At 54.4% G+C, this 21,959-nt stretch overlaps 2 protein-coding genes across 2 annotated transcripts; both read left to right on the forward strand.

The window, feature by feature from the left end:
* Window positions 1–4,203: 4,203 nt before the first annotated feature.
* Window positions 4,204–5,151, forward strand: LOC104352570 (olfactory receptor 52I2-like). Its single transcript, XM_009958944.2, has one exon. The coding sequence runs from the start codon at window positions 4,204–4,206 to the stop codon at window positions 5,149–5,151; it is 948 nt and encodes a 315-aa protein (XP_009957246.2).
* Window positions 5,152–11,598: 6,447 nt separating this feature from the next.
* On the forward strand, window positions 11,599–15,057 carry LOC104341368 (olfactory receptor 52K2). Its single transcript, XM_009958945.2, has 3 exons — window positions 11,599–12,569; window positions 14,035–14,162; window positions 14,840–15,057. The coding sequence occupies exons 1-3, from the start codon at window positions 11,599–11,601 to the stop codon at window positions 15,055–15,057; spliced, it is 1,317 nt and encodes a 438-aa protein (XP_009957247.2).
* Window positions 15,058–21,959: the final 6,902 nt, after the last annotated feature.

A 21,959-nucleotide genomic window follows, 5' to 3' on the forward strand; every position in this document is an offset into this window, starting at 1 on the left:
AGAGGTAGATTAATTTTCTTCATTGCAGTTTGTAGAGGGCTAGGTTCTGGATTTGCGATGGAAACGGTGCTGATGATAGCACACCGGTCCTTTAGCTGCCACTGAGCAGCGCTTGCACAGCATCAAGACATTCTCTGTTCCTCACGTTGCCCCAGCAGCGAGTAGCCTTGGGGTGCACAAGGGGTTGGGGGGGGACACAGCCGGGACAGCCAGCCCCAACTGACCAAAGGGATGTTCCAGACCATATGACATCACGGGTTTGCCATGGCTGCCATTGCTCAGGGACTGGCTGGGCACTGGTCAGCTGGTGGTGAGCAATTGGGGATTTTTGCATCACTTGTTTTTCTGGGTTTTCTTTTTCTTTGTTGTTGTTGGTTCTGGTTTTTTTCTTTTTTTTTTTTTTTTATCATCAAACTCAACCCGTGAGTTGTCTTTACCTCAACCCATGAGTTTGCGCATTTTTACTCTTCTGATTCTCTCCCCCATCCCACTGTGGGGAGGAGGGAGTGAGCAGCTGTGTGGTGCTCAGCTGCCTACCGGGGTTAAACCACGGCAGCCATGGATCACAGAAGGGTTTGGGTTGGAAGGGACCTTAAAGACCATTCAGTTCCAACCCCCCTGCATGGGCAGGGACACCTTCCACCAGACCAGGTTGCTCCAAGGTTGTTCCCATCCAACCTGGCCTTGAGCCCTGCCAGGGAGGGGGCAGTCACAGCTGCTCTGGGCAACCTGGGCCAGTGCCTCACCACCCTCACAGGGAAGAACTTCCTCCTCATATCTCATCTAAATCTTCCCCCTTTCAGTTTGAAACCGTTACCCCTTGTCCTATCACTACACTCACTGATAAAGACTGTGTGTCCCCCCCTTTCCTGTCAGCCCCCTTTCAGTACTGGAAGGCTGCTCTAAGGTCTCCAGTGTGATGCCCAGCTATAAGAAGGGCTGGAAGGAGGATCTGGGGAACTGCAGGCCTGTCAGTTTGACCTCAGTGCCGGGGAAGGTTATGGAGCAGATCACCCTGAGTGTCATCATGCGGCACGTACAGGACAACCAGGTGATCAACTGTTCCACCAACCTGATCTCCTTCTATGACAAGGTCACCTGCCTAGTGGGTGAGGGAAAGGCTGTGGATGTTGGATGTCAGTGCCATGCTTGGCCATGACACAGCCCAGTCTCTGCTGTAGAATAAATGGACCTGCTCACCTCATACCAAGTAGAATAACCCTATATGGCTGGCAGGAAAATAAAGGACAAGCTCCACTTCAGAGTGGTGATCCTCTTGTACTGAGCTTCTGCTCACACGTGGCTTCTCATCTGCACTTTCCCCAGAATATTTTTTTGGAAAATAAGGTGAAAAATTAGGGAAGATTAGGGATTTATTCCCTAATGACCTGGCATCCTGTTAATTACCCTTAAAGGCAGGCCTTACACCTGCTGGAGGCTTGCCATCACATGTGGTTTTTTTACGCATGACCAGTAGGCATCATTCCTCACCTGCGGACTGCGTGATGCAGCCAAGGCCCAGGGCCTGCTGTGAGATCCCCCCTCCCCACCTGGATTCTTGCACAAACTCCTTTCAGGGAGACACAAAGGTTGCCCGTAATGGTTCTGAGTGGAGAGAAGAGTGGAAACCCAGAGTTTCCAAACCATCTTGCTCTCTCTGGCAAAACCAAAGGGGTTTTTCTCCACTTCAGATGGACTTAGTTTACATTTTGCGCATCGGTCTCATTGGCACCCAGCAGGCTCTGGAGATCACCATGCCCCCAAGCCCCCAGTGGTATGATGCTACAAGGGAGAGCTAATGAAAGAAGGTGAAACAGTCTTGAAAATTTCCATCTCTCCACAGGACAAAGAACCCAATCTCTGCGCCCTCCATCTGCTGTCCCTTAGGGAATTTCCAGAGGACAGACTAATACCCCAGCGTTGCTGCGCTCAGAGATACACAGCGATGTACTGCTGCAGCCTTCCAGGTGACAGTCCCACACGTGAGACAGATACCTGTGCTTATCCTTCTCAGCAGACCAGGTTCAGAAGCTTTTCCTCAGGCTGCAAAGCTCTTCTGTGCTATGTTTTTCCGTCTCCCAGGACAAGAAGTCCCTGTGATCAGGGTTCATTGCTACTTCAATACTGATAATAATATCGTGCCAGGCACTGGCTGAGGAAGAGAGCTTCTGGAAGCAAATATACTCTTGCCTTGGATGTAGGCACCTGGGATGTGGCTCTGGATTCAGACACACGTAAGTGCCTGGAGGTAGGTGTCCACCCATGCATGTCTGCATGAGCGCTTGGTGTCCAAGCACAGAGTACAGCCAGCGGAGATCCAGCCCCTACGATCAGTGGATCCTGGAGAGCAACTCAGCTCACCCTAGGGCAGACCCCTACATTTAGGGAGTCAGTTACCCCATAGGCTCCATGCTGAGTTCTTTGACTGCACCAGAGTCTCAGACCCTCAGGGTGTCATTCCGCTGACCCTTACCTGGATGTCTACAGCAGCTTGGGCTGCCCCCAGGAACCCGAGGCATCCGTGTGGGAGAGGCAGACAGTCACCCAGGGTTTGCAGCTTACACCTGCTGGGTGTCAAGGAAGCAGAGGCCAAGTGGGACACACTGGGAGGGGGGGGGGGGGGGTGTGTCCTCAGATGACTCCAGGCATGTTTAGGCAGCTGAGCTGTACCCTGAGTCTTTGCGGAGGAACCCTCATGTAGGCGCTGAGACCTGATGTGTTAAACTGGGGCTTGCGCCGTCCCGGGGCGCACAGCTCTGGTTTGCAGCAGGGGCTGGTCTGAAAGGCTGCTCCGTGTCACTGGCAGCATGTGGGTCTGCTCGGGAGCGTGGGTCAGTGAAAGCAGCCATGGGTTAACCTCGCTGCCCGAATCTGGAGTCACACCTGCCTCCTGCAGCTGCTGGTTACCAGGATGCACAGGGTCAGTGCAGTGCAATTATGTGCAGCAATTAAACAGCAATTTTGATCCTGTTTCAGCCTCTAAAATGTCCTGATTCACAGACGTTCAGGCCAGAAGGTAAGTGCTTCTGTCCTGACCAGTCTTTTCAGCTCCTGCAGTAACCCCAAATCTGGAGCTAAGCCGTAGTTCAAACAGAGGGTTCAAAGCCTACAGAAGTCTGCTCTGTATTTTAAAACTTCAAAGGCTGCATTTCCTTAGCTGTCTCCCAACAGCTTCTTTATTTCTATTCTGAACTTATCTAGCTTCTGCTTCTCACTGCTGCCACACTGTCCACGTCTAATGTTAAATTTTGGCCTAAATGATCCTGCAGCAGGGCTGAACTTGGGTGAATTTTACTGCATGGTGTCACTAGCATGGGTACTGTCAGCCACAAGCCACCCCACAGCTTGCTGCTTGCTAAAAAAAAGCTACTGATGGGTGATCATCCAGGCAATTTCCTTTAGCAGCCAGGGATCTGGTACAGTCATCACCTGCCTGGTCTTTGCCACTGTGTGGGGAGAAGCAGCAGAAGGTTTTGGCAAAAATGAACGTGTAATTGCTGCCCACTGTACTCCAACTCTTCTTCTCTCTCCGGGATTGTTCTCTGGAGTTTCTGTATTACCTTCAAGCTTCTCCCATCAGAATAAAACATCAGAAATTAATCTTTTCCCCTGGCTACTGCCTAGTTTTGCAGGTTTCTCTCATGGGTGAATGACAGAATGAAGACAGAGCAGCAAAAGGCAATTTCATGACCACACTTAGTGTCCCAGAGCACTTTCTGAGACCGCTTTTTGCCCTACAAATGTGGAGGAACTTCCTATGCTGGGCCCATTGCAGGGAAGCCAGGGCTGCTCAGGCAAAAGCGCTGTCTGAGGGAAGCTGTATGCTGACTGTTTCCTCTCCTCTTGCAGCTTGTTTCGAGATGCCAGCCGCGTGGCGGTGAGAAACCAACAAAGAAATAAGCCTTAAAAAACAATGCACTGTGGAAGTCCTTTGGTTATCCCTGGGGGCACAACTTGAAACATGAACTTCTTCACCTTACAGGAACTTTCAAGCCATAACAGCCCCATTTATTCAGCATTTCGGATCCATTCCCCCTACCTGGTCACATTATGCTGTAGGGCTCACACGTGTAATAAGGATGTGGATTCCTGATTCGACTCTTGTACCGATGCAGAGTCCCCACCACATCCCTCTTAGTTCTGGACACCTCAGGGCTCAGAACTGGGCTCCGTTTTTTAAGCACAAAAGCAAGATTCTCCTGCATGGCTTCTGATCCCTTCAACCTCCCCAACAGCAGCTCCTCCTCTTTCATCCTCATGGGTGTCCCCAGCCTGGAAGCTTTCCCCACCTGCCTGGGCATCCTTTTCTGCTCAGGCTACATCATCGCCTTGGTAGGAAACGGTGTAGTTTTGGTGGTCATTGGGCTGGACAACTCCCTGCGTGACCCCATCCATTGCTTCCTGGGCATGCTGGCGGTCATCGATGTGGTGATGGTGACATCCGTTGTCCCCAAGATGCTGGGCGTATTCTGGCTGAAGTCTATGGAGATTGGTTACGTGGCCTGCTTTGTTCAGATGTTCCTTGTTCACTCCACGACATCAGAGGAGTCGGGAGTGCTCCTGGCCATGGCTGTTGACCGCTACGTTGCGATTTGTCACCCCCTCAGGTACCAAGCCATCTTGAATCACCAAACAATTGCCCAAATAGGCCTGGCCATTGTGGTGAGAGCTTTCCTCTTCACGGTCCCCTTGGCCGTGCTGGTGACAAACCTCCCCTATTGCCGTTCCCACGTGGTTCCCCATTCGTACTGCGAGCACATGGCCGTGGCAAAGCTGGCGTGCGCAGACCCCAGACCCAGCGGGGTTTACAGTGTGGTTGTGTCCTCTCTTATAGTGGGGATGGACATGGCTTTCATTGCTGTGTCCTATGGGATGATCCTTAAAACTGCCCTGGGGAAGAAATCATGCTGGAAGGCCTTCAGCACCTGCGGGTGTCATATCTGCGTGATGCTGCTCTATTACATCCCCGGCATAGTGTCCGTATACGCACAGCTGTTCAGTGGCAGCATATCCGTGCACGCACAGGTTCTCCTGGCTGATCTCTACCTGACCCTCCCCACCACGCTGAACCCCATCATTTACAGCATGAGGACCAAGCAGATCCGTCAGGCAGTGCTCAAAATGCTGTTTCCCAGGAAGGCTCACGCCTGACACAGTAGTCAGCGGTTTTCCAGGTGTACTCGTCTGTGCAAAGACAGACTGATGGATTTCATTCCCGTTGAATGCACATACTGAACAGAAGCAACGGGAGGAGAAGGGAGGACTTGTTGGCTTTAATGACCACACGAGACCCTACTCTGTGAGAGAGCTGTGTGGGACTAGGAGCACGAGCAAACCTCGGGTCCTATTTCCCTTCCTTCTTTCCAGATACAGAGAAGCAAGCAACCACCTTTGAATTGTGAGATATTCCTGGTGCCATGGACATCCCTGTGATGATAATTTAAAGCAACATTTCAGGGCTCCAGGTATATTTGTGTCAATACACAGATTGTATTCTAAGTGGGCAAATTTCTTCTATGTTGTCTTCTTTAGTCCCTGCTGACTATCAGGGCTAGTGACAGGAGACTGTCACACATTGCAGGTGCCCTAGCCACAGAGGCTGTCCTCTCCAGGCCTCTCTTGTACAAAAGGCTGACCCTCGCTGAGCACAGACAAGCTTTTCTGGGTTTCTAGGTGATGGTGGAAACTGAGCATCTTCAAAACTGAGCTCTTTAAAGCATTCTGTCCATCCAAACATTTCACACCAGCTGAGCGAGGAACCTGAAGCGGGCAGATGCACAATGGTGTTATCACTGTATCTAGGTGTCCACACCATGTGGTGGTGGAAATAAACACTGAATTTTCTTGGGGATACTTACCAATCCTGTGTCTGTTTGTTGTAATGACCACAAGTTCCTGAACAGCTAAATCTAGCATGTCCTGGAGGCCAGAAGGACAGCATGCCACAGGTCTGAGTGTCCTGAGCCCAGCTAACTCTTGCTGCCAGCAGACCAGCTGCACCCCAGACTTTCCTGAGCCCTCTCTAAGCCAGCCAGCTCTGTCCAGCCTAGATTCACAGGCTGTGTCTGAGGCTTGCAGCACCTGACCATGCTGAGACTTCACTGGGTGCAAGAGCCCTCCTGTTCTGGAAGCTGAAATCCAGCTGGGCATGACCCGAACAGGTCAGGGCCCCCAGCAATGATGGGTTTTGTCTGGAAGCTGCAGGCACAAGGAGCCATTCTGAGGCTCTACAGCTTAGCATCATCAGATGGAAAGTCCAGTTCTGACCTGGGACAAGGAGATACTCTGCAGGCATTATTTCGAACTGGTAGTGGAGGCTTGCTGGGAAAGGAGCAGTTTCAGTGAGCATGATGATATGTCTCAACAGCAGCTATTCAAAGCACAGCACCAACAACTCGCACCCCCATACCTTGCCTCTCTTCAGAACCAAGAGGTTCAGCAGGTTCAGAGGTTCAGCCAACCGCAAGGGTTCCTGCTCCTCAGAAACGGAGGATGCGCCAACGACAGAGGGATGCTCTGCCACACACTCTGCAGGGATGCTCCTGCTGGGGTCAGGCTGGAGTCTTCCGAGACTCAGCACACCTAAAGGACAAAGAGTCAATGGGTTTGGGACAAAAGCAGCAGGCTGGTGAGCAGTTGCCCAGGGTGTTTTTCCAGGGTTATGTGACAGTCCCCATCAGGGTGTTTAAGATACGCGAGTGATGAAATAGAGAGAACGCAGTAGGGGTGAATGGCTGTGTCCCAGAGGTGCTCACGGTCCTCTGCTTCTTGGGGGGGAGTTTCATCCAGAGAGAGGAGCCGCGACCCCATTTGGGCGTGAGGGTGGAGGAGGAGCAGAGTGATGAAGGTGGGGGTCTGTCCACTAATGCAAGGGTTCAGAAGAAAAGCATAGAGAGGCGGCATGTTTCCTCCGACAGCAGAGGAGTGGGACAACTCTCACCCTGCTCAGACACGTTCAGGGCCGTGGCCCGCATGGTCATCGCCGTCTCTCTTGCAGTCATGGCAATGGAAGAGGCGTGTGCAGCATGAGCCCTCTGACCTATTTCAGGTACCAGCTTTAGGCTGGGTTGAATACTGCCCTAACATCACAGTTTGTCTCCGTGGATGTGAAAGCAACCTGGAGGACTAGCTCCAGTCACAGACTGACACCATTCTACAACTCCCACTTGTGTTTGTTCAGAGGGATCCCACCCAAAATGTCACGTTTAGTCCTCACTTGTACATTACTTTAAAAATTAAACTCGATGAAATGCATTTGGTTTCAAAATTGGCTTGAATGTGTCATTCCCCGTGTCAAAAATATTTTTTCCTGTCTTTGTGGTGTTTAGCTGACTTTCTGCTGCACTCTTCCCTGACATCTTGAAAAAACAGTCGAGAGAATGTTTCTGCTATTCTGAACTTGCATTTTTTTGCTATACTGGATTGGCACCTTTCAGCCTTACGCTGCCTGGGGCTTGTGGAGGGAGGCTGGTGGGGCAAGGACAGCAGAGCCAGAAGTGAAGCTGCACTTGCATTGCCCCAGGCAGAAACACAGAGAAGGTCTCTCATTCTGCTGGAGACAACTCCTGTCTCCCTTGGTCACCTCCTAGCACCTGCCGTCGGTAAAAGAAATTCGATTAATTGACTTGGGACTGAGGCTGTTACTGCCCAGGCCGCTCGCTGAGGCTATTACAGAAGATGCCTGGAGAGGGTTTGTGCTCTTGGGAATCTCCATCCAGGAGGCTCCCGTGGCATTGCCTGGGGTGATTTATGCACAGCCCTGCAGCTCTGCCCTCCCACGAAGGAGTTTCTTTCTCGGTGTGAGCGTCCCCGAGGGTGGCAGCGTCTGCAAGCGGAGAGAAGGTGGGTGGTTGTATGGAAGGACTGGCGTGAGTCAGGGCACGGCAGGCTGCTCCAGGTGCCTAAGGAGGGGAGGCTGGTGGGACTCAGCATCTGGCCTGCGTGCATTCACCAAGCTAGTCCATTAGGAAAAAGGCAATTTTTCTTTTTTTTTTTTTTTTTAATTGGAAATTTTACTTTAAAATTGGAAAATTTACTTTAAAAGTAGCTTTTCAAAATTTTACAGTTTCTTGTTGAATGAAACTGCAGAGCCAAGGCTGCAGAATTCTGATTTTTAAAGTATTTGTTAGGTAAGAATAGGACTTGAGTTTAAAAATGTAAACAAATAAATACCAAACCTTTTAACCAAAACCAGAAGTTGTTTGCTGCAAAAGAGTCGGCTTCTTTCTGTTTCTATAAATTAATCAATAACTATCTAAATACACATTTTCCATAAAATAAACTAACTTTTCAGCCACGGATAACGTTCTTAACCCCTTGCATACAACAGCAGGTGTCTGAACAGAAAGCCATGGGCACGCAGCCGGGGGTTCTCACTGACCGGCAGGATTTGGTGAAACAGGCTGGACTGTGTCCCACGTGGCGCAGCTCGCCTAGGATCGGGTGGAGAGGTGAAGGAGGCAGGCAGCCCGCTGGCCCAGCATCCCACCCGCCGCCACTGACCCAGGACCCCAGCCCAGCTGGGGGACAAAGCATCATTTTGGGGAGGTATCCTGCATCCATAGTGCAATTTGCGGAGGAAAAGCGAGCGCCCCAGGAGCACACACCGGACCAGTGACACACTCAGGGCATGGTCTGGGGCTGGAGCTTTGCCTGTGAGGTGCGCGGGTGTCCTAAACACCCTGCTCGCAGCCTGTGTGCCCCGTCCAGGAACAACCTCGGTTTATCGCCATGGGAGAGCATGTCTGAAGCACACACTCTGCGGCAGCCGGCGATGCCCCGCTGCCACCCAGGGGCCTGCGATGAGAGGGAAAGGAGTGCAGGGGTTGGGGTGGGGAGAGCTCAGCCTGAACGATGTGACAAAGCAGACATAGAAGGTCACAGAGGAGCACAGGGACTGTTCCTTCAATCAAAGGGTTCTACCTCCCGCACTAATTAACCGTGAGGAGTAAAGAGGAATTAAACTACAGGGAAAAAAAATTGGTGGTGCCCAGGAACCGGTGATCTCAATGCATTTCAACCTGCGGTACTGGTTTTTCATATAAGTTCCATTTTCCCAAAGCTGAGGGAACTTAAAGGCAGAGGGAATTCAGAGACTGGAACTGCAGAGTAAGTTAGGAGATGTTTTTGAACAACTTCAGCATGTGGCCCAGCCTGCTCCCCCGCATGCCTGCGGAAAAGGGGTGCTGTGGTTAGGAAGGTGATCGAAGCTCTGCAGCTAGAGCAGCGTGGGCAAAGTCAAACGGGGGAGCTGGTCAGGATCTGACAGGAGTTAGAAGAGCTGTTAAGCAGAGAAATCAGATCAAAACAGACAAAGGCGTCTGCCCCTCTGCATAGAGAAGAGAGGTCTCTGCCCACCTGAGAGAAAGGTAATCTTTATTTTGTAACGTAATTGAGTTGATTGGTAGCTGAGAAGGATGTCAAATCGCTTCCACTAGGAACAGAAAACAAATACAGCAGCAGGTCTGGGTGATTTGCACGAGGGAAAAGCATCTCTGACCTGGCCTGCTCTGCCAGACTTTTATGAGTCCTGGCATGCTGCGATGACCGCAGACACTTCCTCGGGCCATTACTTTAGTGAGAAAGTACAACGATGTGATTAGCTGCAGATTGCTTAGCTTGACGTCAATGCCCAGCAGAATGCCCAAGAAGTTAACAGGAGATTTGTTCAATAAAGAATTAAAGGCTTGGAATCCAATTAAGTTATGGCAATCCACGTGGCTTTGCAGGAAACGGCTCCTGTCAAACAAACCTGATTTCATTTTCTGATGAGATAGCAGTTTATTCAATCAATGTGTGCGTGTGAGTACAGCACACAGAGTCATCTAAACGAAATGTGCCTCCACCACACTGCTTTCAGGTGAGGAGCTGACACAATGCAACATCTGTGAAGCATCAGCACAGTGGATGAGGAACTGAATGATTAAGAGACCTCAGAATGAAGCTGTCAGAACCATCATCACAAAAAGCTTCTGTTCCTGCAGGGATGCCACAGTGGCTGGCTCTGAACTAGAAGTTACTCTGCACGCCTTTCATCAGATGTCCCACAACCAGCACAAACTGTGTCTCAGATAATGCTGGGGAAAGGCAAGTTGTGCCGCTCAGCCTGGAGGGACTGGCGGACTCACTCATTCACAGGAGCTGCCTGCAATAATAAGGTAAATACCAGGTAAGGAGAGTCGGGCAGGTTTTCAGAGTGGAGTGCTGTATCCTGGAGGACAGAGGCTCTGGAAAGCAGCTGACAGCACACTGAGAGGGTGACACTGGGACCCAAAAGGCTGGTGCAATTTTGGATGTGTAAGAGGGAAATGGAAGAGGTGGTATTTTTTTCAGAAAAGGTGTTGAAATCTTGGAGACGTACCAATAAACCCTCTCAATAAGTCAGGCAGCGGAACAGGTGAGTGGAGATGGGAAACCTGCAGTGCTCTGGGTCTTTAGTTTATCAAGAATAACTCATTGGTCGTAGGAGGTACATACCTTCATGTCCTGAAGGTACTCTGCCATAAGGGCTCTGTGGCCAAGCATGGGAAGGTAGAGGAGGCTGCTGGGGCTGGAAGGAGTAGACTGGCAATGTCAAACGGGAAGAAAAGCACGTGGTTATAACCCTGAGGATGATTAGCACTTGAGGCAAAAACCAAGGGATGGAGGTTCTCCATCTCTGGATGCCCACAAGCCTGCACTAGTGCAATGTCTTCCAGGAAAGCATGCTTTAGCAAATCCCATGTTATTTGGCTCCAGAGAGGAAAAAATGGGAGTAACTCCACTGTTTTCGACAGGACAGCATTCTGTATTAGTTTGGCCTTCGGTCTCACGGGTGGATGAGCGTGGAGGAAGGGTAGCATCATTTTAACTGTACCTTTCTGGACTGCAGCTAGCAGCTAGAGTCTGTCAACGATGCTTGTGTCCCCTTAGGGTAGGGTGACAGCTTGGAGCATCATTCTTCTGGCTGCAGTTTCTCTCAGCCCAGTTTCACCACAGACACGTTGTCTAAGGTGCAGCTTCTGTATGACCCAAAGTAAAAACAGGATAGATCTTGTGCGACCTGGACCCATACGCCCAGTCCTCTCTCTGAGCAGGGCATAGGGAGGGAGGGCTCACTTGCAAGCCCTAGCAGCAAGTCCTTAAGCCCTGCCGTTGCACTGCTGATGAAGGCTGGGCAAGGGCCAGAGAGCCTGGGGTCATTATGCCCCACTTCTGCCCACTGATAGTGGCAATAGTGGCTGGAAGCCACAACGGGGCAGGACACCATGATGCCAGCCTTTAGACAGACACGCGTATGGCAAAAGCTAGAGGTTAATCAGAGGGGTCGGAAGGAGAAGCAGGAGGGAAGGTGTCTCATGCGAGCAATAGGACAGCCAGGACTCCCCAGTGATGTGTCCTCTGGAAAGCAGTGACCACAGCAGCAATTTGAAAGCCTGACTGTAGATAATAGGTTCTGAAAGTTTTTCTCCAATGAATACAACAAAACCGTGTGATGCTTGAGAACCGCAGTGTGCAGAGTTTTATGATCAAACTGACAGCAGAAAAACCCCAGCCTTTCTGTTGTTGTTACAGGGAGCTAAAGTCAGCAACGACGATGTGGCTTGGCCCAACTCTGCCATGTCAACCGCCAACCAATCCAACACCAGCCCTTTGCCTTTTCTCCTGACGGGCATCCCTGGCCTGGAAGCTCTCCACATGTGGATTTCCATCCCGTTCTGCTTTACGTACATCATGTCCTTGCTGGGAAATAGCATGGTCCTTCTCACTGTGAGGTTGGACAAAAGCCTCCATGCCCCTATGTACTATTTCATTTCCATGTTGGCTGTCATCGACCTCATCTTTTCAACCGCTGTAGTTCCCAAAATGCTGGGTGTATTCTGGTTGGATTCGAGAGAGATTGGTTTTGAGGCCTGCTTCACCCAGATGTTCTTCATCCACACATTCACTGCAGTGGAGTCAGGGGTGCTCCTGGCAATGTCCTTTGACCGCTATATAGCCATCTGCAACCCCCTGAGATACAACACCATCCTAACAGGCTCGAGGACCATCCAGATAGGACTGCTGTCTCTGGTCAGGGGAGCTGGTGTCATGACACCATTAATGTGTCTCCTCACCAGCTTACCCTACTGCAAAGCCAGAGTCATCCCTCATTCCTACTGCGAGCACATGGCCGTGGTGGAGCTGGCCTGCGCCGACCCATCCGTCAGCGATCTCTACAGCCTCGTCGTGGCAACGCTACTGGTGGGGACAGACTCTGTCTTCATCAGCTTCTCCTACGGTATGATCCTGAGGTCTGTGATGAGGCTGCCATCCCAAGAGGCTCGTCTCAAGGCCCTCAGGACCTGTGGGTCCCATGTTTCCGTCATCCTGCTGTTTTACATAGGCGGCCTGCTCTCCATGTACCTGCAGATGTTCTCTTTCGGCTTGGCACCTCACGTCCAAGTCCTGGTGGCTGATTTCTATTTGACGGTCCCTCCCATGCTCAACCCCCTCATTTATGGCATAAAGATGAAGCAGATCCAGGAAGGGATCTTCAAACTGCTGGGGCATTTGGCAGGACTCAGTATCTCACAAGCCAATAAAGACAGGTCAGATGCTGGGAGATGGAGGCACCGCCAGAAAACAGTTTATCCCATCCTAGAATAGATGTGAAGTTAAGTGCAATGAGTTATCCCCCAGAAATGTCCATTTCTCTCCAGTGACTGGAAAGAGAACCTAGACCAGATGCCTAACGCCAACATGGCAACAGCTTACTCACACAAAACCAATGGACCAGTCCTGACGGGTGCTGGGCAGCTGTCCCTCTGGCCAATGCACTCCTGTTTTCCAAGACATCATTTGGAAATGTTACATCGTGGTAGCTTTTGGATATCACTAGCAGCATTTCGGCCCCTGTGGCACACGGCTGAGGTGCCCCGCAGACCTAAGTGCATCAGCCAGAGAGGACAGTTCAGCCCACCAAGCAGCAGCAGGGCGATATACCGTGGTGCTCCGTCCCTCAGGACCCACATGGAGGGGAGGAGAGGATGCCCTGTCCCCTTCCTTGCTCACAAGGGATAGAAACGGGGCCCCTGCATCTCCTCCACCCATCCGTACAAGAGACGTCTGCTCTCCACTTCTAATCAGGAGTCAGACCAGTGTATCTGAGGAACTGCCAGGCTCTCCAGGGACAGGAGCCTGCTTTACCCAAAGGCTACAGTTAGAGGTTCACCGCGGCAGTCTCAGCCATCAGCCCCCCCACCTTGTTGTACACGTCCCCTGTAAACCCTGACCGGGACCACGTGAACATCGACACAAAAGCAACACGATAAGGTGAAGGGCTGAAAATCCTCCTAGAGGTGTTTGCAAATCCAGCAAAGCCAGCGCAAGGAACCGTGAACGACCCAAGCATCGGCACTGCAGGAATCAGCTGGAAAGGAGGAACCCGCTATGGAGAGGGTGCTCTGCGTAGAAGTGACCGCTGCTGTGTACGCTGAGCTCAGAAAAATGCCCGGAAATATAAAATGAAAGCTCTTTCCTATTCCTGACATAAGCCGTGGTTGCACAAGCCACGAACGATCACAGTCCACTCTAGGAAACAGAGTTCCTCCACAATTCTGCAAAGAGTGAATGCAGATTTATCACCCACTTTGGAGAGAGGGTGGTCTACTCAAGAAGTAAGAAAAAGAAAATGTTTCCTGTAAAATGTGATGCATCCATCCATCTTGGCTTCCTTCCTTCCTTCCTCCCTTTATAGATCACCCGGACCTCTCCCAAAACTGCCATAAGCTGTCAGAGTCCTACTGGTATGCATCAGCTGGCAAACTTGCATATTAATCTTGACTATGAATGTTTAGGTCAGACATTTAAAAAACAAAAAAAGTCTACCAGGGAGGTGTTTAGCACCTGAACAGGTTGCTTGGAAAGGAGGCAATTCACCACCGGAGAACCTAAGTCAAGCACCTTGTTGATCCTGCTGCAGGGCAGGAGAAAGGGCCAGGCGACCTCCCCAGGCCCTCTGGCATTGGGCACTGACAGGGGGGTCAGATAAGCCCCCAGGGAGTTCGTGTTTAGTGTGAGACTGAAACCGGGAGTGTTTTGCTGCGCGGAAAAGGAGAGAGCGCAGGGTGCTCCCAGCTTCCAGGAAAACGCTCCCACGTACGTTCTCACACACTCTGGTTACGTTTCTCATCGCTTCCTCGGTCAGCAAGGCAGACGGGGGGTTATCGCCGCTGGGGACCAGCACCGCTGTCGGTGATGGTGCTGTGCAACGTGCTCCTGCCATCAATGCCCCAGGAGATGCTTCTTCCTTCCTTGAACGCTGCCAGAGATCAATGCACGACTCTGGACAGGGGGACTCTGAGAAAGCAAAGGACTAAAAACTAAACGCTATCTTTTCTGTCTCTGCTTCCTGATCTCTGCATCAAAAACATCTACAGGATGGGTTTTCCACAAATAAAATTTTTAAAAAAGTTAAAATCTTGAAACTTTAGTTCCAACAGGAACCACAGGTGAGCTCTCAGCCTGCCACCCCCCGCGCACAGAAACGCTCAGGTGGTGGGAGTGATGGCAAACTTTACCCCTGCGCCCAGCCGTGCGTCACTGCCAGCCCTCACCTGAGCCACCAAAACATCTGAAAGGAAAAAATCTCAAGATACAATGAACTTGATCCAGAGCCGCTGGCACAGGGCCCCACTGGAAAGAGCCTGGCTCCAGCCTCTTTGCCCCCTCCCCTCGGGCATTCATATACATTAGTAAGATTCCCCCTGAGCCTTGTCTTATCCAGGCTGAGCACTCCCAGCTCTCTCAGTCTTCCCTCCTAGCAGAGATGCTCCAGCCCGTGCAGCATCTTTGTGGACCTTGGCTGGACTCTTTCCAGTATGCCCGTACTGTTCTCTGAGTACCCAGCCCCCTGAGCTGGAAGCCAGGAATGGGGAGCAGAATGAAGTCCCTGTAGTCCAAGGGGAAATGGCGAGCCACCTGCTGCACCCCTTGGACACACACAGGTCCATGGGGCCAGATGGGATCCACACAAGTGTGCTGAGGGAGCTGGTGGAGGTGCTCACCAAGCCGCTTTCCACCAGAAGTCCTGGCTAACCAAGGAGGTCCCAGTTGACTGGAGGTTAGAAAATCATAGGAACAGAAAGGTTTGGGTTGGAAGGGACCTTAAAGACCATACAGTTCCACCCCCCTGCATGGGCAGGGACACCTCCCACTAGACCAGGTTGCTCCCATCCAACCTGGCCTTGAGCCCTGCCAGGGAGGGGGCAGCCACGGCTGCTCTGGGCAACCTGGGCCAGTGCCTCACCACCCTCACAGGGAAGAACTTCCTCCTCATATCTCATCTAAATCTTCCCCCTTTCAGTTTGAAACCGTTACCCCTTGTCCTATCACTACACTCACTGATAAAGACTGTGTGTCCCCCCCTTTCCTGTCGGCCCCCTTTCAGTACTGGAAGGCTGCTCTAAGGTCTCCAGTGTGATGCCCAGCTATAAGAAGGGCTGGAAGGAGGATCTGGGGAACTGCAGGCCTGTCAGTTTGACCTCAGTGCCGGGGAAGGTTATGGAGCAGATCACCCTGAGTGTCATCATGCGGCACGTACAGGACAACCAGGTGATCAACTGTTCCACCAACCTGATCTCCTTCTATGACAAGGTCACCCGCCTAGTGGGTGAGGGAAAGGCTGTGGATGTTGGACATTAGTAAAGCCTTTGACACCTTTTCCCACAGCATTCTCCCGGAGAAACTGGACGGGCATACTCTTCACTGGGTAAGAAACTGGCTGTATGGGCAGGCCCAAAGAGCGGTGGTGACTGGAGTTCAATCCTATTAGCAACCAGTCACAAGTGGTGTTCCCCAGGGCTCAGTATTGGGGCCAGTTCTGTTTAATATCATTATCAACGATCTGGACAAGGAGATCGAGTGCTCCCTCAGTAAGTTTTAGATGACACCAAATTGGGTGGGAGTGTTGATCTGCTGGAGGGCAGGAAGGCTCTGCAGAGGGATCTGGACAGGCTGGATCGATGGGCTGAGGCCAATGCTATGAGGTTCACCAAGGCCAAGTGCTGGGTCCTGCCCTTGGGTCACACCAACCCCACACAGCGCTACAGGCTGGGGAGGAGTGGCTGGAAACTGCCCGGCGGGAAAGGACCTGGGGGTGCTGGTCGACAGCCGGCTGGACATGAGCCAGCAGTGTGCCCAGGTGGCCAAGGAGGCCAACAGCATCCTGGCCTGTGTCAGCCATGGGGTGGCCAGCAGGAGCAGGGAGGCGATCGTGCCCCTGTACTGGGCACTGGTGAGGCTGCCCCTCGAATGCTGGGTGCGGTTTTGGGCCCCTCCCTGCAAGAAGGACATGGAGGTGCTGGAACGTGTCCAGAGAAGGGCAGTGAAGCTGGTGAAGGGTCTGGAGAACAGGTCTGTGAGGAGCGGCTGAGGGAACTGGGGGTGTTCAGCCTGGAGAAGAGGAGGCTGAGGGGAGACCTGATCGCTCCCTACAGCTGCCTGAGAGGAGGCTGTGGTGAGGTGGGGTCAGTCTCTTCTCCCAAGTAACAAGCTATGAGACAAGAGGAAATGGCCCCAAGTTACCCCAGGGGAGGTCTAGGTTGGACATTAGGGAAAATTTCTTCACCGAAAGGGTTGTTGAGCATTGGAAGAGGCTGCCCAGGGCAGCGGTGGAGTCACCATCCCTGAAGGGATTTAAAAGACATGTAGATGTGGCACTTAGGGACGTGGTTCAGTGGTGGCCTTGGCAGTGCTGGGTTAACGGTTGGACTAGATGATCTTAAAGGTCTTTTCCAACCTAAACTATTCTATGATTCTGTGTCTCTCGTACTGGGGAGCCCAGCATTGGACCCAGCACTCCAGGTACGGCCTCTCCAGCACTGAGCAGAGGGGAAGGATCATCACCCTTGACCTGCTGGCAGCACTCCTTCTGATGTTGGACACCTTTGGCCACCTTTGCTCATGGTCATCTTGGTGTCCATGTCCTTCTCTGCAAAGCTAGAAGTTCCAGCTCTGTGGTTCCCAGCATGTGCTGGTGCCTGGGGTGGTTCTCCAGTCCTGGCAGGACTTTGCACTTCTCCTGGTTGAACTTCATGAGGTTCCTGTTGGCCCACTTCTCCCTCCCGCCAAGGTCCCCCTGGACACCAGCACACCCATCAGGTGAATCAGCCATGCCTCCACATACTTGGTAAGTACAAGCACGGAAAGTTTGGTCCTGGCTGAGCGGGCATCCTACCAGCGGTGGTTGGGATGTGCCCCCCAGCACTTGTGATTTCCCTGAGGAAACTCCCACCGACTTGGCTGTCAGCAGGACGGGGCTTTGTGAAGTGAGGCATCTGCTCCCTGCCCACCGCAGACGTAAAATCAACGACGAAACAGCGCTGGTCGTGCAAGTCCCGACTTAGTTACGGGGTCCTGGCTGCTGGCAGTTTTAGGGGGCACAAGCTGAAGGGTTTGTGCGAAGGTGGACGAGAGGCCCGTGGGCTAACGAAGCAGATGGCACGGGGTGGCTCAGTGCATGGGCCACCGAAGGGACGGGCTCAATGGCCAGGACACCGGTGGCAAAGGCTGCCCTGCTGCACCCAGGGCTGCAGCCTGGCCCAGCCGAGCCCTGCAGGGTCACTTCTGCAAATACCCCCCATGCATGCCGCTGCGGTAGCTGGGGGGTGTCCCTGTCACCACAGCTCTGCCCGTGACACCGAGCTGCTCCCAGCGTGTGGTTTCCCAGTCGCTCCTGGCTCCCCCGGACCCAGGTTTGTCCGTGGAGGAGCCCCAAGCAAAGGCACTTTCCCTTGTTTACTTCCAAAGTAGCAACAGACAGAAGCCTCATGGCTGAGTAATTAAGCCTCAGGACACTTCCAGCTATTAACCATAGCTCACTTGCTAATCTTTAATCAATCCTTTGGGGTGAAGCGTCCAAAGCAAACAACAGTTTAACCCTGGGAGTGATGGGCAGGGGTAGGTGCCTGCCAGCAGCGCTGTTCGGAGACGGGCACGGGGCACGGAGACCTGCGCTGGCCACGGGCCCCTGCAAAAAGGCTGGTGGGTTTGGGCAGCGATACCCATCCCCGGCCGTGCGTGGGGGCATCTGCAGGATGGTGTGAAAGAGCTGGATGAGCATCCACGTGGCCAAGAAGGCTCTTGATGCAAACAAAAGGGTTCAGCCCATACTGCCCCTGGCTGCTCGGAGCCCCAGGTTTGGGCACAGACCCCCAGCTCCCACCCATCCTCCTGCTGGCTCACCCCCTGCCTGCACCAGCCCAGAACCTGCACCAGCCCTTCCCACCACAGCCCATGCCCCAGCCTCAGGCTACTCGCAGAATTAATGTCTGTTTTAATCCCAGCTAAACACTGTTCAGCAGCACTTCCTTACACGGCTCTGCTGTACAACCCTTCTCGGGATCTGCAGCACAAAAGCTCCCTGTTGGAAACACCACCCAAACCCGAACGCCCAGAGGTGGGTGCCGGAGGTGCCACTGGAACAGGTTTTCTCGTTTTACCAGGGCATTTTCAGTCCCTAAAAAAAATGTCACAGCTCCGGGGCTGGGTTTGGGGAAAGGTGACACTGATTTTTACAAGACCTCTGAAAAGTTTGGACTCAGCTGCTCTTCTTCGTACCAGGCACCTGCCCCACGGACCCAGGGGAGATGCACGAAGTCTGCAACCGTGCTGAATGTGGGGCGCTGGCACAAACCCCCCAGCACCAAGGAGGGGCCTTGGGGGTCCCCACGGGATGACCCAGGAGAGCCCCTGCCAGGGGACCGTGAGGCACAGCTGCCCAAACACGCCTCCCTCTGCAAAGGGGACAGACGGCCAAGGGGACAGGGGAGTCCCAGTGCCACCAGTGTCCCTGTGCAGGGCTGGGGGTGGAGGTGGGGAATGCATTGGAAAGGAGTTAGTCACTGGGGGGGAGGGTCTGGCAAGTGGGACTGGGGTCCTGCAGCCAGGTCTCCGCCACAGTGTGATGACCAAGGGGACGTGGGGACAGTCACCCCCACCCCAGTGCCACTGGCCCTGGCTCTGGCCAAGACACCGATGCAAAACCCCCAGCGAAGCCTCATCAGTGGCAAACCTGCTAATTGGCCCCTCGGCAGCCAGCCAGCCCGGGGTGGGGGGACGGGGGGCCGCAACAGCCCAGCCACCAGCCATCAATCCCCAGTGGCCCCGTGCTGTAATTACCATTCTCGTTAGCACTAATTTGACTAATTGGAGCCTGACGGAAAAAAAAAACCCACAGGAATAAACAAACTTCAGTTGCTTTTAACTTTGACTTGTTCCAACACTCGGGGAAGAAAATAAGTCATCAGGCCAGGGACACCTTGGAGGGATGATCCTGCCTCATGGCACCGGCCACACCGCCCAAGATCTCTGCTCGGGGCACGGGGGTGGCGCAGGAGTCGCCTGCCGAGGCTAACGGCGTGTGCCCTTCTGCAGGCAGGATCAGGCCCGTGGTGGGCTCGTCTCACCGCCAGCGCCGCGATGCTCCGTCACGGAATGCCGTGCCCGGCTCCACTGCGGGGGGTGCTGGAGGGTCCTGAGCCCGGGAACGGCTCTTGCCCAAGCCGGGAGCCTCTTCCACCCCCTGCTCCGGGGGGTCACGCTGAGCACATGGGGCGCGAGGGACCAGCCCACGCTCCAGCCTCCGCTTCCCGAGGCCACCTCATATCCAGCGCGAAATACTGGGGGTGCCCCGACATTCGGCCCCACTTGCCCCCGTTTTAGGGGTGCTTGTGACCTCCAGCCGTGCCGGCAATGGCAGCGCTGGGGGGGTGTGGGGGAGCTCCCACCTCGGGCCGTGCAACCGGCCAGGCGTGTGCCGGGGCTGTGGGGGGGGGACACACACACGCCTTGGTGGCTCTCCTGGCTGCACCAGACATGGGACAGCTCTCGGTGCTGCTCCGAAAGGGGCTCCCCAGAAAACCCTTCAGCTTGTGCCCCCAAACCCCGAGCCCCTTCCCCACCAGGGCTGCACTGCCCTGGGTACGGACACAGCTCAGCATCTCCGCGGTGCATCAGCCGCTCTGCACCACGGACCCTGCTCCCCTCTGTGGGGGGGGGGGGTTCTGCTGCCCTGGCACTGCTTCAGGAGCGCAGTCAGGAGAAGACAACCTGCCGAACTGGTCTGGACTGGGATGGGGAGGGCTTGCAGCCCCTATCCCAGCCCCCTGCCCCTCCACCCTCCCCCCAGCTGTGCAACCAGCCCCCCTTGCATCGGCTCTGGTGTCATCGGGCTTGGCTGGGCTGGTTCAAGTCAAGGTCCCAGCAGAAAGCAAGCTGTGGAGCACTCCAGGGTGGGTTTCTTAAGGGCCATCGAGGCAGCAGCAGGAGCTGAGTGTGTCGGTGACAGGCCCCTTGGCCACCTCTCCCTCCTGCTCCCGTCCCAGCTGGTGGCTTGGGACAAGCCCCAGCACGTCAGGGCAGCCGAGGGGTGGCCAAGGGGACAGAACTGGCGTGGCAGCAGTCAGGGAGAGAGTCTGGATTGCAAAACACCCCTCCTTCTCCTCCACCCCCCTGCGCGGGCACAACCCCAGAGCAAAATACCCTGGGAAGGGGGTGTCCTGGGAACCCCTAGAGCCTTTTAACCCGGGGGGGAACAGAGAGGCGAGACCAGAGGATGGTCTGAGCCTGCGAACGGCCGTGGCGGGGCTGCAGGGAGCTGCTGGGCTGAGCCCTGGCATGGCACACGAGGGGCAGTTTGCCAGCGACCGTCCCCAAATCGTGCCGCACCGGGCTGAGCCCCTGGGCTAAGCCCAGGAGCTGATGCCTGGCCAGGAACGGGGGATTTGCTGGTGAACCCGTTTGGCAACGGGCAGTGTAAGAGAGGGTGTGCGTCCTCCAGGCCACGGGCGGCCCCCGGCCCCCCCAGAGTCCTACACATCCAGCTCATGGCTCCTGCAGTGACACGGGCCCTGGGGCGTGTTGGGGCCCCCTGCGCTGCTGGGATGGTGCCCTGAAGCCCCCTTCCACGCTCGGATTGTGGACCCCACGTCACACACAGCCCCTCACACTATACCCAGGGGTGCAGCCGTGGATGCCGAGCCCTCCTCAGCCCCACAGCAGGGCTGGGCAAAGCCGAGCCCCTGGAGCAGGTTTGCTCCCCGATCTGAGATCTGCACGGTCGGAAGGTGAGCCAGGAGGACGGTGGCATTTGTGCCGCCAGCGGGTGACCCAGGAGGATGGTGGCAGCAGGAGAGCACGTGCCTTGTCCCGGGGTTGCAGGGGCAGCAAGGGCAGAGGTGCCCAAACCCGCCCGCTCTGGCCAGTGGGGCGGTGGGGGCAGCGGGTGCAGTTTTGGGTGTAGAGGGGTGCGTGCATCGGGAGATGCCCCGCACATCTCCAGCACCTCTCTGGTAAGACGTGGCCTTTCCAAGCGGCCAGCAGCTCTGCAGGGGTGGCATTGCTCTGTCCGCTGGGGACCGCAGAGCCCGGGGAGGGCAGCGCTTCTCTGCTGCTGCTGCTGCTGCTGCCCGCACTGCCAGGGGATCTGGGAGGTGGACTAAATAAATGAATCTGTCCCCAAACCTCTTCCCTCCGCATTGGGCTGCCCTGGGGACACTGCTGTGGCACCGGGCATGAAACCAAGCATGGAGAGCGGGAGGCATCTCCTGGCCACGCAGCAGCACTGCCCCCTCCCTGCGCTGCCACCACCTCCCTGAAACCCCCTGACACCTCCCTGACAGCCCCCTGCACTGCCACCACCTCCCTGACACACCCCTGCTCTGCCACCACCTCCCTGGCACCCCCTGACACCTTCCCACGCTGCCACCACCTCCCTGACACACCCCACCACTCCCCTGCACTGTCACCACCTCCCTGACATCCCTTGCCACCTCCCTGCCACCCCCCTGCACTGCCACCACCTCCCTGACACCCCCGGCCCTGCCACCTTCCCACCCTGCCACCACCTTCCTGACACCCCCTGACACCCCCCTGCACCGCCACCACCTCCCTGACACCCCCGGCCCTGCCACCTTCCCAGTGCCAAAGCTGCCAACGCC

The sequence above is a fragment of the Leptosomus discolor genome, chromosome 1 (genome assembly GCF_034619465.1).
Source record: "Leptosomus discolor isolate bLepDis1 chromosome 1, bLepDis1.hap2, whole genome shotgun sequence".
Taxonomy (NCBI): Eukaryota; Metazoa; Chordata; class Aves; order Leptosomiformes; family Leptosomidae; genus Leptosomus; species Leptosomus discolor.

Coding starts and splice junctions, on each gene's coding strand:
- LOC104341368 (XM_009958945.2), top strand. CDS start 11,599: ATGTCAACCGCCAACCAATCCAACACCAGCCCTTTGCCTTTTCTCCTG. Junction 12,570..14,034: donor TCACAAGCCAATAAAGACAG/GTCAGATGCTGG, acceptor GTTCGTGTTTAG/TGTGAGACTGAAACCGGGAG. Junction 14,163..14,839: donor CGTTTCTCATCGCTTCCTCG/GTCAGCAAGGCA, acceptor GACTCTTTCCAG/TATGCCCGTACTGTTCTCTG.
- LOC104352570 (XM_009958944.2), top strand. CDS start 4,204: ATGGCTTCTGATCCCTTCAACCTCCCCAACAGCAGCTCCTCCTCTTTC.